The sequence below is a fragment of the Rhinolophus sinicus genome, linkage group LG02 (genome assembly GCF_036562045.2).
Source record: "Rhinolophus sinicus isolate RSC01 linkage group LG02, ASM3656204v1, whole genome shotgun sequence".
In the NCBI taxonomy this organism is placed as follows: domain Eukaryota; kingdom Metazoa; phylum Chordata; class Mammalia; order Chiroptera; family Rhinolophidae; genus Rhinolophus; species Rhinolophus sinicus.
In genome coordinates this window covers 122,450,440-122,467,346 of record NC_133752.1, presented here as the reverse complement: position 1 = coordinate 122,467,346, position 16,907 = coordinate 122,450,440, and the positions used below count along the sequence as shown (strand labels likewise).

At 32.9% G+C, this 16,907-nt stretch overlaps 1 protein-coding gene across 1 annotated transcript; it reads left to right on the top strand.

Annotated features, from left to right (window-relative positions):
• The first annotated feature begins 1,487 nt into the window (after window positions 1-1,487).
• Window positions 1,488-12,315, top strand: NTS (neurotensin). The gene is made up of 4 exons (XM_019754922.2): window positions 1,488-1,685; window positions 3,899-3,960; window positions 9,289-9,513; window positions 11,971-12,315. The coding sequence occupies exons 1-4, from the start codon at window positions 1,613-1,615 to the stop codon at window positions 12,118-12,120; spliced, it is 510 nt and encodes a 169-aa protein (XP_019610481.1). The 5' UTR covers window positions 1,488-1,612; the 3' UTR covers window positions 12,121-12,315.
• Window positions 12,316-16,907: the final 4,592 nt, after the last annotated feature.

Here is a 16,907-nt window from a genome sequence, read left to right as displayed (position 1 = left end):
ATATTGTATTCTACGTAAGTTTGTAAAACAAACTGAAAGTAATGAAAACATCAGCTATTGTTAAATTTCTGAACATTAAATTATATGAATGACTGCTAATTTAAATAATTCTTAAATGTTTCAAGTCAACTCATTTCTTTAAGTTCAGGGCAAAATGCAGACATTAATCTCATAGACATATATCATATAATACAAATCAACTCTATAGATGTCAATCCATTTAATATAAATCACCTCTATAGAAATCAATCTTTTCTTGATTGATACTGCATAATTGACATATGTAAAAGTGAACAAGTCTCAGGCACTTTTATCTTCAAATCTTCACATCCCTGACAGCATACTTTTTTCAGATCATTCCACGCATCATGAAATAGTTAATATGAGAAGAAAGCTTCACTCCAAAAGACATTATAAGCAATTTTCTTCTGAGAATTTAGAGAGGGAATGAGTATCATTTTAACTTCTGAAATACTTAAACATATTGTCTGAGAAATGTCACTTTGGTGAATGCTGGTTATTTAAGATTGTCTCATTTCCGGCAGTATAATCTAATTTTTATGACTATAACAGGGAAAGAAATCTAGTGCAATGGTGAAAAACGGTGAGAAGGAAACAACAGTGAATAGGATATAACATAAAGAATGACCGAAAAATAAGAAAGTATCAAGAAAACAGCAAGCAGTGACACAATAATACATTTTCCACCTGCTAATACCTAAATAATTTATAATTGGACTTTATAAACCTGAAATTGTTTTTCTACAACATTTAATCAAAAGTAAGCATACATATTTCAGTCATTCTCCCAGTTACTTAAAATAAAATTTTTTCAAGTTGTTAGCAGAAAAATGTCCTATTCCTTAGAGCTGCTAGTACTTTTTAATTGTTTTATTTTCCTTTATCAAAGTTATTTGCTTAACACCAATATTGTAACGAATTCCTTGCTTATCTTTCACTTTCTTCCTTCTTTTAGCATATATTTTCTAAGACCTGTATTAGTCCCAAAACTACAAATTATTTGCTCAAAAGTGTGAGTTATCAGAAAGGAGTCCTAACTCTTGAAGAACTTTCAAACCTACAGAATCACTGAGTTCATGCATTCATCCTGGAGATGTTGCTTATTTTAGAAATAACAGATCACATGCTTCACAAAATCAAAATGACTTCTTGGAGTCAAGGAACGAGAGGAAATAGAGAGAATGGTACTGCAAGTTCTTTTCCAGTATGCTCTCTATGGAATTGCTTTTGAATGACTCTTTCTGTGAGTCAGAAATCTGGAGTAGCAGTGGCAATTAGGGAAGATGTTACTTTCAGTCCAGGTTCAGAAGTGGGAGAGGAGAGAGGGGGCAAAGGAAAAGGGGAGGAGGAAGTGGGGAGAGGAGGAGAGGGATGAGGATGAAGGGAGGGTACATCCTGAAAAGGTAATCCCTGTACTATCATGACATCATCCTCCTGCATATATACACACATATATATATAGGGGATGGCCAGAGCATCTCTCATAGTTCAGTCAAAGTCAGCTGAAGGCAGGAGGAAGCACTAGAGAGAGTCTCCCTGTTCAGCGAGTCTCTGCCGTTTATGGACTTGGCTCACTAGAAATCTCAAGGAGATGATGGCAGGAATGAAACTCCAGCTGGTATGCATGATGCTCCTGGCTTTCAGCTCCTGGAGCCTGTGCTCAGGTAAGCGCAGCAGCTGCTTTTCACAACTCCCTCAAGTGGTTTATTTTTCCTTTTTTTTTGCAGTGTGTTGCTACTTACATTAATGTATCCAGGGAGAAGCGTTTCTTCCTTATTCTAGATTTGCATTTTAGTGATAGACACTGAATATTTCTTTTTCTGTCTTTAAGATTACAAAAACTGAGAGGTTTGTTTTCTGTTTTAAAATCTGCAAGGCAACCAAAGGGATTTCAATGAAACACTTTATGCCCTGCTATAGAATGTAACTACTAGAGGGGGAAAACAAACAAACAAAAAACATGAAACTTCAACTAGATGGGTCACTATGTATCTAAGCAGGAGTACAGAGGTGATGTCTGTCAAAATAAAAACCCATAATTAAAACCCATTTCATTCAAAGTGGTTTTTTCCTCCTCCAAATTATTTTTCTTAACTGTGTGTTAAGATAGCAATGCAAAAAATGATGATTAATGAATAAATGAATGAAGCATTATTTATAGAAAATTATTTCTATAAAAATATGAAAATATCCCATCTTTCTTGAGAATATATTTTATATAGTCTTTCTATGTGACAAATACACATCTCATTAATTTAATTATTTTATTTGGTTGCAAGTCATTTAAGTTGATACAAAATGCATTTGGAAAATTGGCATTTTGATACTAATGAAAATTATCTATAGACTGTTTTCCATGTGATAATTAAGGAGAAACTATTTATTGCTAAATATCTAGCAATTTTTCATGTTGAAAATAAGATTTAAATTTAGAAGAGTAACATGAAATACAATGACTGTAATATACTTCAATTGATGTTTAAAAATAATTAAATTTTCACATCAAAATTAAAAAGAAAACAGGGAATAATTGCAGGAAAAATCATTTAACCTGTTTTATACATTTTTGTTTTATAAATATGACATTGAAATGTTTAATTCAAACTCCTGCTGTAATTTATTTAAATTATGAAATTAAATCTATCAGAAGATACGTTATTTAGCAAAATTTTAAATTTATTTTGATCTTTAAAACAACTACCTTGAACTTCTAACTTTGTAAATATTTTAATGAAATAAATACCAAATTTTCTACAGTTATGGGTTTATCTAATAGTTACATGAGGTTAGAAGTATACTTAATACATGTGAGAAAAACTGGGTTATAGATTAAATACCTTATTAAATCTTGAAACTTCTTGCTGTGATAAGCCAAAATTTCTGAGGATTTTGGTATACATTTTTTATAAATGGCTAAAGGAATTTTTTATTCCTTTTGAAAAAAAGATTGGACCCCTAAAATAGGAGAAAAAGATCTCTGGTGTGACTTGATTCCTAGATACAACTTGACAAATGGTTTCTTCAAGTGTGACACTTCCTTTTAATAAGAGTATGTTGCGCAAGGACAAGTGAGTCATTTTAACTTCTGCTTTTTTTCATGACATATAGATCAGTGAGTTTGAATTAAATCATCTTATTACAATGTTCTATAACTTTATTTTTACCACCTTATAGTATTTTCTTAATTTTTCTTCTCTATAGAATATCCATTAGAGGAAACTGGAAAGGATATTCTAAAACAAGATTGATAGACATCTCCACTTTTGCTTAAATGATTTCCTTAATGGACTATGATAAAATCACTAAATACACATACTTCTAAATTCTTGGTTAAAGTAGAAAACAAATTCTTCAAAGTCTGTTTTGTAAAATAGCAGTTCAACTTAAATCTAAATGTCTTATTCTAAAATTATCACTAAGCAATTCTCTTTGTTTTTTTGTTGTTTTCTTAAAATGTCTGTAGTACACATCTTTTCATTATGTTGTGTTTTTATATATCATTATGCATATATTCTATATATGTAAACTATTGTTGAAAGTTTACCAGCATATTTGATGACTTCGATTATATGATCTAATCTTTCTTTTTTTTTTTTAAATTCTGAGATTTAAAGATTAAACAACTCTAAATAGTCAATAGCCTTTTTGGCATATAATCACGTGTTTATTTTCTTAGAAGTGCTTCTTATTTAGCTACCTATTAGCCTGAAGTAAAGCTATATATTTTTTTCTGAATACTATTTTAAGTTGAATAGAGGAAAGATGATAAGCCTCTAAGACTAAATTTATTTTTGAGATTAATCTAAAATCTCCAGGTTACAATATAATTATATGATATGTGATTATATAGTAAACATATGGTTTTGATTTTACTCAGATTCAGAAGAGGAAATGAAAGCGTTAGAAGGAGATTTATTGACCAATATGCACACATCAAAGGTAACTTTTTCTTTTCTTTAACCAGGATTGAAAAACATATGAACTCTCATTATAAACATGGTGTCCTTTTCCTATAGTAATAACTTCCCATCATGACTGAAAAGTTCATTGGGAGGCATTTCCTTTCTTGAGAAACTTTTCCTTGAGTTCAAAGGAGTTAAGGGTGTTGATGTGACAGGGAAAGAAATTATAGTGACTATCAATCAGTATATTGTAACTTTAATTAAATAGTCACATATTATTTATGTGGACATGTACATGTGTTTAAAAGAATCCCATTTCCATTCTTATCAAATTGTGTATGATGAAAGGTATATTGTCCTCATGTTAAATACATAAATGAAAACTAAGTGACATTTTTGCCTTTTTTTTATTACATTGGGGAGAGTAAAATGGAGTTCCTAAATGAAAAATGAAAGTTCATGACAATACATGAAAGAAATGTGGTAGAGTATAAATAGCAGTAGACTGGCAAACACAAGCTTTGAGATCTAATCCAACAACTGTGACTTAAGAATTATTTGCTTTTAAGCAAGAGCTTGCCTCCATTTCTTTATTATTTTTTAAAGATTTTTATAAAAAATATAGTTAATATACAATATTAGTTTCAGGTGTACACCATAGTTATTCAACATCTATCTATCTATCTAAAGAAGGGATCTCTGTGATAAGTCCAGCAACAATCTGATATTGAATTATGCTGTCACAGTATCATTGATTATATTCTCTATTCTGTACATTACATCTCCATGACTTATTTGCTTTATACCTGGAAATTTGGACCTCTTATTACCCCTCACCTTTTTCCCTGCTTTTAAAATTTTTCAATTACACTTGACATTCAATATTGCTGTATGTTAATTTCAGGTGTACAACATAGTAATTAGACATTTATATAATTTGAAAATTGATTCCCAGACTAGTCTAGTACCCACCTGGCACTATACATAATTATTACCATATTATTTACTATATTTCCTATGTTTTACTTTATATTCCGATGACTATTTTGTAATAACCAATTTGTACTTCTTAACCCTTTCCCCATTTTTACCCTGTCCCCCAACACCCCTCCCATCTAACAACCATCAAAATGTTCTCTGTATCTATGAGTTTGTTTCTGTTTTGTTTGTTTATTTTGTTCTTTAGATTCCACATATAAGCAAAATCACATTGCATCTGTATTTCTCTGTCTGACATACTCCACTCAGCACAATACCTTCCAGGTCTATCCATGCCAACTCAGATGACGAGAACCCATTATATATTCCATTGTGTGTATGTATGTGTGTATATATATATATATATATATATATATATATATATATATATATATATCAGCTCCTCCCCATCCATTCATCCATGGATGGACAAATGCTGGTGTTGGATTAATGACCTCCAAGACATTTACATTAAATCCATGCCTGGATTTAAATTATTCCTATAACAGGAGTGTTATCTGTACCTGCTCATTGTTTTTATTGAATCAAATGAAACTTTGTATACTGGACCCTATTATTCCTCGCTTAGAGGTCTTGAAAGCAAGATTCCTAAATCCCAACCTGTACTAGGGGAAAAAAATTCTCAATTAGGATATACCTGTCACCATACTATCACACTATATTGATTTGTCCAGAATGAGTCAATCAATGCTATCTAAATGTAGAGTTAGGGAACAAGGTTTTCAACCAAAAGATGTTTCTCAAAGAAAACCAAATCTTGAAGCGAGGCAGTCACCTGGTGAAATCACTGTTATAACACTGGGAGACCAAGGCTGAAGACTCAACTGTTGTTAAGGTAAGAAAGCAGTGCTCAAAGCCCCTGCTAATTTCTGAAGCAAAGCACCAACTCAGGTCTTGACACCTTAGGTTTGTCTTCCCTAATTGGACGAGCTTGTTTTTGGTGCAACTATCCTTACTATATAAGTAGAATTATGTTTACTTGAGTTTGGTATAGTTTATAAAGAAAGAGAACCTAACACTATGTTTGGTTAAGGCTCTGAAAAACTGCTGGAATATTTTAATTTTCTATGATCAAAGTCAATGCCTTGTATACAGTAGGAATTTAATAAATATTTATGAATTAGCAGTGGAAATCTAGGCTTCATTATTAACCCTCACCTTTCGTATTCAACTATAAAAGCTGTAGAGCTCCACCCCAGACGACTTTATTTTCAATTTAGTGAAATGTTTGAATTTACCATGTGCTGAACTCATTTGAGTTCAGTATATTACAGGTAGTGATTATTAGTCATATTGATTTATTAAAGCAATCGAAATTTGACTGGGACCTTATTCAGTATTAGAAAGTTAAATCAAATAATGGTAAGTAGGAACCACAGATATTCTTGTTTTCTTCATCTTAAAAACAAGAGGAGACAATATTCTAACTTTCTTATCTACAGGCTTAGGTCTATTATAAACATTTGTATACAATAATTTAATAAGAATGTTTATTGTTAAAGAAAAAATTCATAACACTTATTAAAGATAGTAAGGAAGACTACTGCACTGTGGATTTTGCAGAGATTGGACTCAACTCTGAATACAACAAAGACAAATGTGGATTTACAGCTAAGGAGTGGGGGGAGTCAGTGGATGGAAAATTACTAAGAGGAAACATTAAGGCTAGGAGGATTTTTCCAAGACAACTCAACAGGATTCTGATATTGAGGGTGGAAAATTGATCCAGCATCAGATATTTCTAAGTGATCAGATACCAAGGGTGAGGCATTGTCACTAATTCTAGCAGGATTTTTGCTAAAACATGACTAAATAGAACAAGGACAGAATCCAAGGTTCAGACCTAATCAAGAAGAGGGCTCAGAGGAGTCTGACTCAGATTTAGTTGAGGAGAGGGTCTTGGTTAGTTTCCTGAGTGAAACAGTTTAAACCTTGTACAAAATGTTTTCAAATACATGTCTACTCAGACATCTTTTGGTCAAGAATGCTTTCTCTGCTGTGCTTCCTAGAGATGACAGGGGTGAGTTAATGTAACATTAAACAGTTGAGTGATGTAGTGCCTATTTTAACTGGCAGAAGGGAACAAGGTTAACTCAGTTTTCCCATCCAAAAATAATCAGATAACACTAGGCCTGACAGATACTTTATGAATAAAGCCTTCTGTGCTCAAATTAGTTTGGGAAACATTGGAACTGTATTGGCACCACTGAAAAGTTACAATGAATATGTGCAAGTAAAGAGCCTTTAAAGTTTCTTTAAATTCAAGTTTTCCAATTTACTTGACAATGGAACTGCTTTTGTCAAAAAAATAGAGTGCAGAACTAGTGTTCTAAGGAATACACCCTCCCTAGAAAACTACTCAGTTAGATGATCTCTAAAGAGCTTTCCCAATGAAATATTATAGTACCCCATTCGTTGGAGGGACATTAGATATTGTTGTCACACAATATTTCCTCTCAGTTTTCATAGCAGAAAATTTCAAACAATGGCTACATAATCATATGCAAGGGGAGTAGTTGAAAGGATTTCTAAACTGTTGAAAACATTATAGTGAACATCTTTGTACTTAGATTTGCCTGTCTTTAGGATAATATCATAATCAAAGGATATGTACATTTGCAATTTTAATACATATTGCCAAAACACCCTTCAAGAAATTATGCCAATCTGCACCCAGACCAACATTTAGGTAAGGAAGTGTCTGTGTCCACATGTTCCCATAAGTACACCACTGAGTGTACTTGTACTTTTTAAAGTCTTCAGTTTAAAGTCTTCAGATCTAATGGTAGCCAAGCTGAACATAATTTCACATGTTTCTTTTATATATTTCTTCTTTGATAAGAGATTCTGTGACTAGTCTGTTCATACTACTTATCCAATTTTTAAAATGTTTAGTTTAGTTTTTTGTTTGTTTGTTTGTTTGTTTGTTTTGTTTTTAATTTGGGTATTCACCACCTTCTTTTTGAAGTGTTCCATCAGTGTTAAGGATATTAACATTTAGTGGCAGCTTTTACAGTATAGATTGCTTTCAATTTTAGTTCAGGCTGTTATTTTTCCAGAGGGATAATTTACATATTTATGTATTTAGAATTATCTTTTTGTTTATGGATTCTAGTTTGGGTATTTGCTCAATGATATCTTTTGGGGTTGATAAAATAAATTCTACATATTTACACACTATTTAATTTTTATTCATATTAATACATCTGAATATTATTATAATATATGTTAAGAAAAGTTATAACTAGATCTAAATCCAGATTTAAGTTCCAAGGATTTCAAATGCAAACTTTGCTATACATTACACACCCATATGTACTTGGATCTATTTTTGAACATTATCTTCTCTTGAGATTTATGTTTATTCTTGCTCTATTAATTCATTCCTTTGATTAGTGAAGCATTAAAATACATTTTAATATCTAGTAAAGTTCCTGCTCGTTACCTTTCTATTTTTCTATCTCTTCTTGGTTATTCTCACACATTCATGTTTCCAAATTAACATAATTATTTTGCCAAGTCCCCTCCTCTAACTTTTAATCTCCCCATATTTTGCAAATTAGAACTTTGATTTGCAATTGCATTACATTTGGAGAGTAATTCAGAGAGAATTGACACCTGATACTACTGTTATTTAGTCTTCCCATCATGCCTTTGTGATCCTCCAAAAAATTTTTTATGGCCTCTGGGAAAAATTTATGCTTTCTTTCATTGATGCCCTTTGACATTTTTGTTAATTTTTACTAATTATTTCACATTTAGTTTATCCTAAGTCCTTATGTTTTCTCATTGATTATTGTTGGTACATAGGAAAGTTGCAGATTATGGTAATAATGGTTTCTGACAAGATCTTATTAGAAAAGAATGGTAATTCTAGAAAACATTATAATTTGTAAATCAATGGGTGAACTGTGACACTGCTTATGACACCTCTTAATGTCTGAAAAAGATTAGTGGTCTCTTACTATTGTAATTGTCTAAATCTATCAGTATCATCTTAGTCCTTGCTCCATTAGACACTACACCGCAGTGCAGTAAAAAGAGAATGGCATTTTTAATATTTTCATCTGTGATGTATACATATATATTTATTATATATTTCTACTTATTGTCATTTATATTTTCTTTCTGCCTTTGTCCATGTAGGTGTGCATGTGTACGTATAACTTTATTGCATTTTTTAAAATAGATAATATGAGGTATTGGCACTATTCAAATTTGTGATATAAAGTTACTAAATTAAAGACAGTATATTTATTAGTCTAGGGTAACAATTAGGCTCGAAAATGTAATGGCTTATCACAACATAGATTTATTTCTTATTCATTTCAGTTGTAAATGCATTTTTTAAATATATGTATTTCAGACCAGTAAGGCAATTGTTCCCTCTTGGAAAATGACACTGCTGAGTGTTTGCAGTCTTGTAAATAACCTGAACAGCCAAGATGAGGAAGCAGGAGAGTTTCATGACGAAGAGCTTATGACAAGAAGGAAATTTCCTGCTGCCTTAGATGGCTTTAGCTTGGAAGCAATGTTGACAATATACCAGATCCGGAGTATCTGTCGCAGCAGGGCCTTTCAACACTGGGAGGTAAAACAAAAACAAAATATCATATAATTATGGTTAGCTCTCATTTGTACCAAGTTTTTTATTCTGATCATTATCATAACAGAAAGACTTATAAATATTAAAGAAGAATAAACCGTATGTTGAGGTTAACATTCTTTCAGGTTTTCAGAGCGTCTTTCAAATATTTGGAGTTTAGCAAAATATTTTTTTCTTTAACCTTAAAAGGGGGATATGTCTTAAAGAAGATTAGATCCACATGCTTTTATTGTACTGAAATAGATGGCAACTTTTGGTGGTGGTGATGGTACAGTGCCTAAGCAAAATAGGGAACTCAAAATGTTTTCTTAGAAAGACTAAGTCATGTGTTTTACCTATAAACAAGCACAAAACACTAAAGATTCCATTTGTATTTGAATATACTAGGCAGAAAGATAGGGATATATAAATATAAATATACATCCTTATCCTTCTGCCTAATATATTCAAATGCATATATTAATCCATATAATTTAATATATATTATATATTAAAATTTGTTATATAATATATTACATTAAAATAATATATTATATTTAAATTGTTATATATTATATTATATGCATATATAAGCACCATATATAATACATAATATGTCCTATGTCATCTATCATATATATACATATATTCAAATGCATCTAAAATATCCATATATTTTATTTCAATTTCAATTGAATGTGTGGATTTCAGGTATCCTTAGCAGCTAAACCAGGGCCACCATAGCCAAGACAGCCAAATCCCATTATACAGAACTACAGTGAAGGACTGGATGAATCTGTTGTATTAAATATGACACTGGTGACTCACCACCTTTGGTTTGGGAATGTTTGTTTGGAAGAGTGAAAGAGACTTTAAAGTAAAAAAAAAAAAAAAAAAAAAAAAAATTAAAAAAGATTTGCCCAACAAGGGAAACGTTTCTTTCAGATTACCCTCTAAGAGAAATGTGCTTAATGATTTATATTCTGGGCTTACACCAACACTGGGGACCTGAGGGTGCCTACCCCTGCTAAATAACAATCTCTGTAACTATCACAGATACCCTGTGGAGAAGAGGAAATGCAAAACAGAACTTCTAGTGTTTATTTTAACTTATAAACAAAAGATGTTTTCTAGGTGAAAAACCAAAAACCTAGTTTTAATTTTTACTTGTTGGACTATTCATCCCTAAATTCCAGTTCCAGCTAAATTTTTAGTCTTTAAAATATTAAGTCATTAACACTTGAAAAATACTGACTTTTACATTACGGAATGTTAATTATGTTCTATTTATCCAGGAAAGAAAAATAACTCAATGAAGTGTTATACGGAAAAATCACATGAGATTAGAATTTTTGCTATTTTAAATGTTACTGAGTAATTTAAAATAAAATGATAATATCATTCAGAGCACAGTACAAGTAATTACAGACTGACTATGCAGGGAGAAACAAAAGATTAAGAAATTAGATTGTCTGACAGTAGCTATTTTTCCTTCTCTCAAATTGAATAGCTATGGGTTGAAATAAAGTACTACTTTGTGTTACGATTCAATGCATATGCATTAAGATTAAAAACTTAGCCTTCTGTCAGTATTAGTTATAGTCACCCCAACATTTAAAAGACAATAACAAATAATGAATCCAATTCTTATCTTAAGTATTCATTTTTTAAATTTCACATAAAGTATGTGCAAAACTCTAAAAGGAATTCTTAAATATTTTATGCTAGCTGAAAGTTTTGAATAAGAACAGTATTATCAGAAAAAGTGTTTGAAACTAATTTTAGAATGGGGTATACGCCATGAAATATTAGGCAAGATTCTACCTGGAGAGTAACACTCTTGAGTTACTGAATCTGAACTTGCTTTTAATTATTAAGCACCACAGTCTGAAGAGACCCATACCATTTATACCTAGCTTTCACAAACGTTAATTTCTATGAGTAAGTTAGCAAGGTGTCCTCTCTATGACTGAGAAATTGATCTTGGGATGGCTTTCAAGTCAAGTCAGTAAATAATTTAATTGAATTTAAAATATTGTTGACCTTTGACGCCAATCTTGTTTTACTAGAGTCAAAGCTATTCGTTTTGATTTATGATATATTTTTACAACATTTTGGTCTAACATAAGTTGAAATACTCAAAGTTTTATTAAGTGTTTTCCTTTAGTTGGAGGATATTAGTGTATAATCTTGACATATAAAGAAAATGTTTAACAAGGCCAGCCTGATGAACTAGGAAGAAAAACGGAACAGAGAATCAGAAAAATCACGTTCTCCTTCTTTCTCAGCCATTTGATAGTCATCTCTGTCCTTAGACAAAACACTTCATTGCTTTGGACCTCATGTATCTCATTCACAAAGGTTTTACTGTCAGAATAGCAAATGAGATAAAATGTAGAAAAATACTCTGAAATGGAAGACTTCATGCATGTAAGTTTCATTCATATTTTGTCTGTCTTGCAGTTAGTTCAGGAAGATATTCTTGATGGAAATGACAAAAATGAAAAGGAAGAAGTAATAAAGAGAAAAATTCCTTACATTCTGAAACGCCAGCTATATGAGAATAAACCCAGAAGACCCTACATACTCAAAAGAGGGTCTTACTACTACTGAGATGGATAAATATTTTATTTACATGTGATTGTGACTTATCGTTCTTTAATTAAATATCAAATTACATTTGTGTGGAAATGTGTCAGAATATAATTATTTTGTCTCCTCTACAATTGTGGTTTATTGGATGTGATTTTTCTGCATTAATGTAAATTGGCCTAAATGTTTTCAAATAAATTTAGATCTTGAGCATGATGTGTTGTGTATAATTGGAGTAGATGTTCAGTCACACATAAAATGTTTTGTAATTTTGTAAAGCACTTAATGGTTATTTAAACAGTCAAAATGTTTGACATTTTAAACCAAATTGTAAGAGATTTTAACAGTCCTATGGCAAAGTCTAGCCTACATATCATTAACCCCAGACAAAATAATAGTACTTCTTTTATTATTTGACTGATTTTTTTTTTCAATTGAGAGAAATACATGCTCTTTTCTAGACTCACTCCTGAATCTCTCAGCTATGCGGAGGTAAGATCATATTAAAAGAATGATTAATGAACTATCGATAATTATACCTAGCTTAATGAATGATTTTCAACTGAATTTCTTTTTCTGTTAAATGAACTTAATAGTTAATAAAAAGATAATAAGCCATCAGAACCACATGCTTCTCCACAGATTTTCATCTATTAGAAGAGTTACCCTTTATTGACTTTTTCCCCCTCACACTTGATTTAGTAAATGATAACTTTATGTTTAACTTCACTGAGGATTATATGTGACTAATATAGTTCCCAACTGAGAGGAAAATTTTGAGGCAAAAGGAATACTTAAAATAACTCCTCATATATTCTGTTTAAGACCAGGCATACTTACGGTGGGTCTCATAGCCGGTACATTCCATTAGTAGTGGCATCCTAGACTCTCATTCTTATATGGATCTAAGACCTCTTGTCACAGAGCTGCCACTCAGTCCATAGTCATCTATGAAATAAAATATCCGGGTATGAATTATTCTGGAATTAAGAAGCCTTTAGAACTCCATGTTCTTTTGATAAGATTACCCTCTCCCTTAGGCTAAACCCCACTCCATAGGATTTAAGAGAAGCCCACTGACCTCTGAGTTTTCGTGATAAAACCATGCCTTCTCACAACCACCACCCCACCATCTTTCACCATCGTATTAGTTTCAACATTAAAAAAGTGCCCAAAGCAGTGATCCTAGGAAGGAAAGTGATCCTAAGAAGGAAACTATATCAGAGTGATTGATTATGAGTGCGTACTTTGGAGTCAAAATGTCTGGATTTAGCTCCATTATTCACTAGCAACCTTAGTCAACTTATATAACCTCTGTTACCTCAGCCACAAAATGTGGAAAATAATGGGGTTTGGAGGAGGATTAAATGGTCCAATATATGTAAAATGTTTAAAATGATGCATGGAACATATTAATAGCATAAATTTAATAGTTCTTCTGGCCACTTTCATACCATTTTTCCTTTTTCTTTCAAAACTACAGAGCATGATGCAATTTCACACTAACCTTCTGTGTTTTGAGCAACTACTGATCTCCTAACTGCTTCCTTCCTTCACTATCCTTGAAGAATTCCACATAAATGTACAAGATCCATTCAATAATGTTCTTTCCCGGTTCCTGACATCTTCACTTCCAATAATAAACATTTTATCCATTTCATCTCATCCATTCACTTCCATGGTCATACCATAGAACTTTCCACTACCAATGAGTTAAACCTCTCCAAAATCTCAATTTTAAGCACTCTACTCTTTAAACAATCTTTTCTTTCCAGTTAACATAATCTAGCACACCTACTCCAACATTTATTATCTCTCCTATCTCATCCCATTGCCCTCCCCCTGATCTGTTTTCACTCTTTACCTTCTACTCATGCCCTCACTTTGATATTTACTTGGCCTAGATTCTATGACCCAAAATTAAAATCACTCACTTGTAACGATGAACTCACTGTCCTATCTTATATGAGCCTATGAAAAAACACTGTTAAACTGAAATCTCCCCCTGATTCTGACCTCACCTGAGAAGCTAAACATAGCTGGAAAAAAGCAATCAACCTTGTTGAAAAGTCCCACTTAAAACTCATCACACGCACCAAGTGGGTTCTTTGTACTTCCCAGGACTCTTACTACATTTGCCTGATCATTTTTCCCCCCCTAATTTTCACTGAAAGTTGTTTTATACCTTCTCTTCTTCTTTGAAATGCAACACTTGTCATTCTCCTCATTTTCATCAGATGACTTTCTAATTACTTCACTAAAAATTAAAAGAAATAAGAAAATTACATCTTTTTCTTACCACCAAATGTAACACCCACCCTGCGTTTACCCCTCACTTTTCCGTTTCAATAGAGAAAGTGTCTCTTCTCTTCTGAGGCTTACCCCTTCACTGCCGCATCTCAGCAAATGGTCAGCCTGAAAATCTAGTAGTCATTCTTAACTCCTCTCTTTAACACACACCCACCATTTCATCAACTAAGAACTTTTGTTGGCTTTGCATTCAAAATACATCTCAAATCCATCTACTTCTGGCCACATCCACCACTACTGCCCTAAGCTACAAGTTCTGTCCCTGGGACTATGGCAATTTCTTCCCAGCTGCTCTCTCTGTTATAATTTTTATCCATCTGCATTCACCTAGCAGAATACAGTTTTTAAAACATATTAATTAGATTATGCCACACACCTCTTCTCAACATCTAACCATGTCTTTCCATTGCACTTTGAATAAAACCCAAATTCTATCTTAGAAGCCCTTTAACCATCTGGCATTTGCTTATTTCTCAATTTAGTTTCACTTATTCTCCTCCAGTCACATTGTCCTTCTTGCAATTCCTTTAACATATGTGGCTTGTTTCTGCTCCATAGCCTTTAAAGCTGCTGTAACCTCTTTTCTGGAAAGTTCTTCTGGCAGAAAATTATTTTTCCTGAGTATATAGGACATCCAGCTAGAGGCCACATTTGCAGCCTTTCTTGTCACTAGCAATGACAAAGTTGGAGATAATGGGACGTGTAGTAGGAAAAAATGTGCACAACGTGTGGCTGTTTTAAAACAAAGAGAAATCTAATTCCCCAAATTTTTAATTTTTCCTCATTTTTTTGTCTTAAATTCCAATTTATCTTAACCACACAAGTAGATATCATTCTCTTGAGTATGGCACTGATAAATAGAGTTTAAGGCCTTGAGCAAAGCTGCCTCACTCTCCTGGACTAACCAGGCTGTCACTTGAAAGATAAATGCATTTCTAACTTATTTAACACACTGTACTTTTCAGACTCATTGGTACAACATCTCAACCATTATTTTGATTGTTACCATCTTCTCTAGGCCTTTCCGTGGTTTATTTCTCCACATCATTCAGATCTCTGCAAATACATACGTACAATGAGGACTTTTCTTAACACCGTATCTTAACATTTATCCCTGAGTCAATATCTCCATTTAATTTGCTTTATTTTTCTTCAGATTTGAAAAAGAAAAGCAACCATTGACAGCCATCACCTGGGAGTTGGCCTGGCACCAACAGCTAGTGCATGGTATTCTCCTATAAACAAGACCACTCTGTAATCATGTCTGAGCAAAAACAGAAACAAAAACACTGCAAACCACAAAAATGATCAAACATGCTCCTTTTCCATATAATTTGAGTGACTGCTACTTCTTTACTAACTACTGTTTTAACTCTGTTCCATTTGCACCTCCTGGATAAAAACTACTGTAATACCCAATCCTAGAATTCCCCTCATTGTCACTTAAGCCGGAGAAAACCCACACTTCCTGGAATATGAGGTTGGACAATTAAGTTCACAAACTCATCCTAGAAAAAGTGCTACATACCTCACTGCTGAATATCACTATGGTCACCTGTGAAGTACTCCCCTTGGGAAGCTATGCACATTGATGCCAGCGTGTAGTCCACCCTTCAAAGCAATTTTGGAACTCTTTTTCTGGAATGGCCATCAGACCTGTTGTCGTATTACCCTTGATGTTCTGAGTGTCATCAAAATGTCTTCTTTTCAATATTTCCTTTGTCTTCGTAGGAAGTCATTGGGGGCCAGATCAGGTGAGAAGGGAGGGTGTTCCAATACAGTTATTTGTTTACTGGCTGAAAACTTCCTCACAGACAGTGCCGTGTGAGCTGGTGCATTGTCATGATGCAAGAGCCATGAATTGTTGGAGAAAAGTTCAGGTCGTCTAATTTTTTCATGCAGCCTTTTCAGCACTTAAAAATAATAAACTTGGTTAACTGTTTGTCCAGTTGGTATAAATTCATAATGAAGAATCCCTCTGATATCAATAAAAGGTTAGTAACATCGTTGCAACAAGTTCACGAACTTAATTGTCAGACTTCATATTCTCCAAATCATCTAACACAAGCCCAAATTCTGCACAAGGTCTCTACTTGTACCCTACTATTGAGAGGCCCCATGACGTCCCCCAGAATGAGATCTCCAGTACCACTAAGCGTGACTTTGTGTGAGTGTGGTCCTGGTGGTCTTTGGCTGGTAGGTATCGGTATAGCACACAGAGTAACTTGAACTTGTATAGTCATTTATTTACTTAATTGTTTGTAGTCTACCACCCCCTCCTTGAACATGTAAGCTCTGTGAGGACAGAGATTTTGTCTTTCTTATTAATCATTGTATTCCCAAGGTTGAGCACAAGGCGTGGAAAGTGTCAGTAAGGATTTGTTTTGTGAATGAATGAACTAGCATCAGAAGGACTCTTTCTCTTATAATAAGAGGTACTGGATATACTTTCTACAGATTTTTAAGCCCCTACTCAGAGATTACCTGTCACAAGGTTT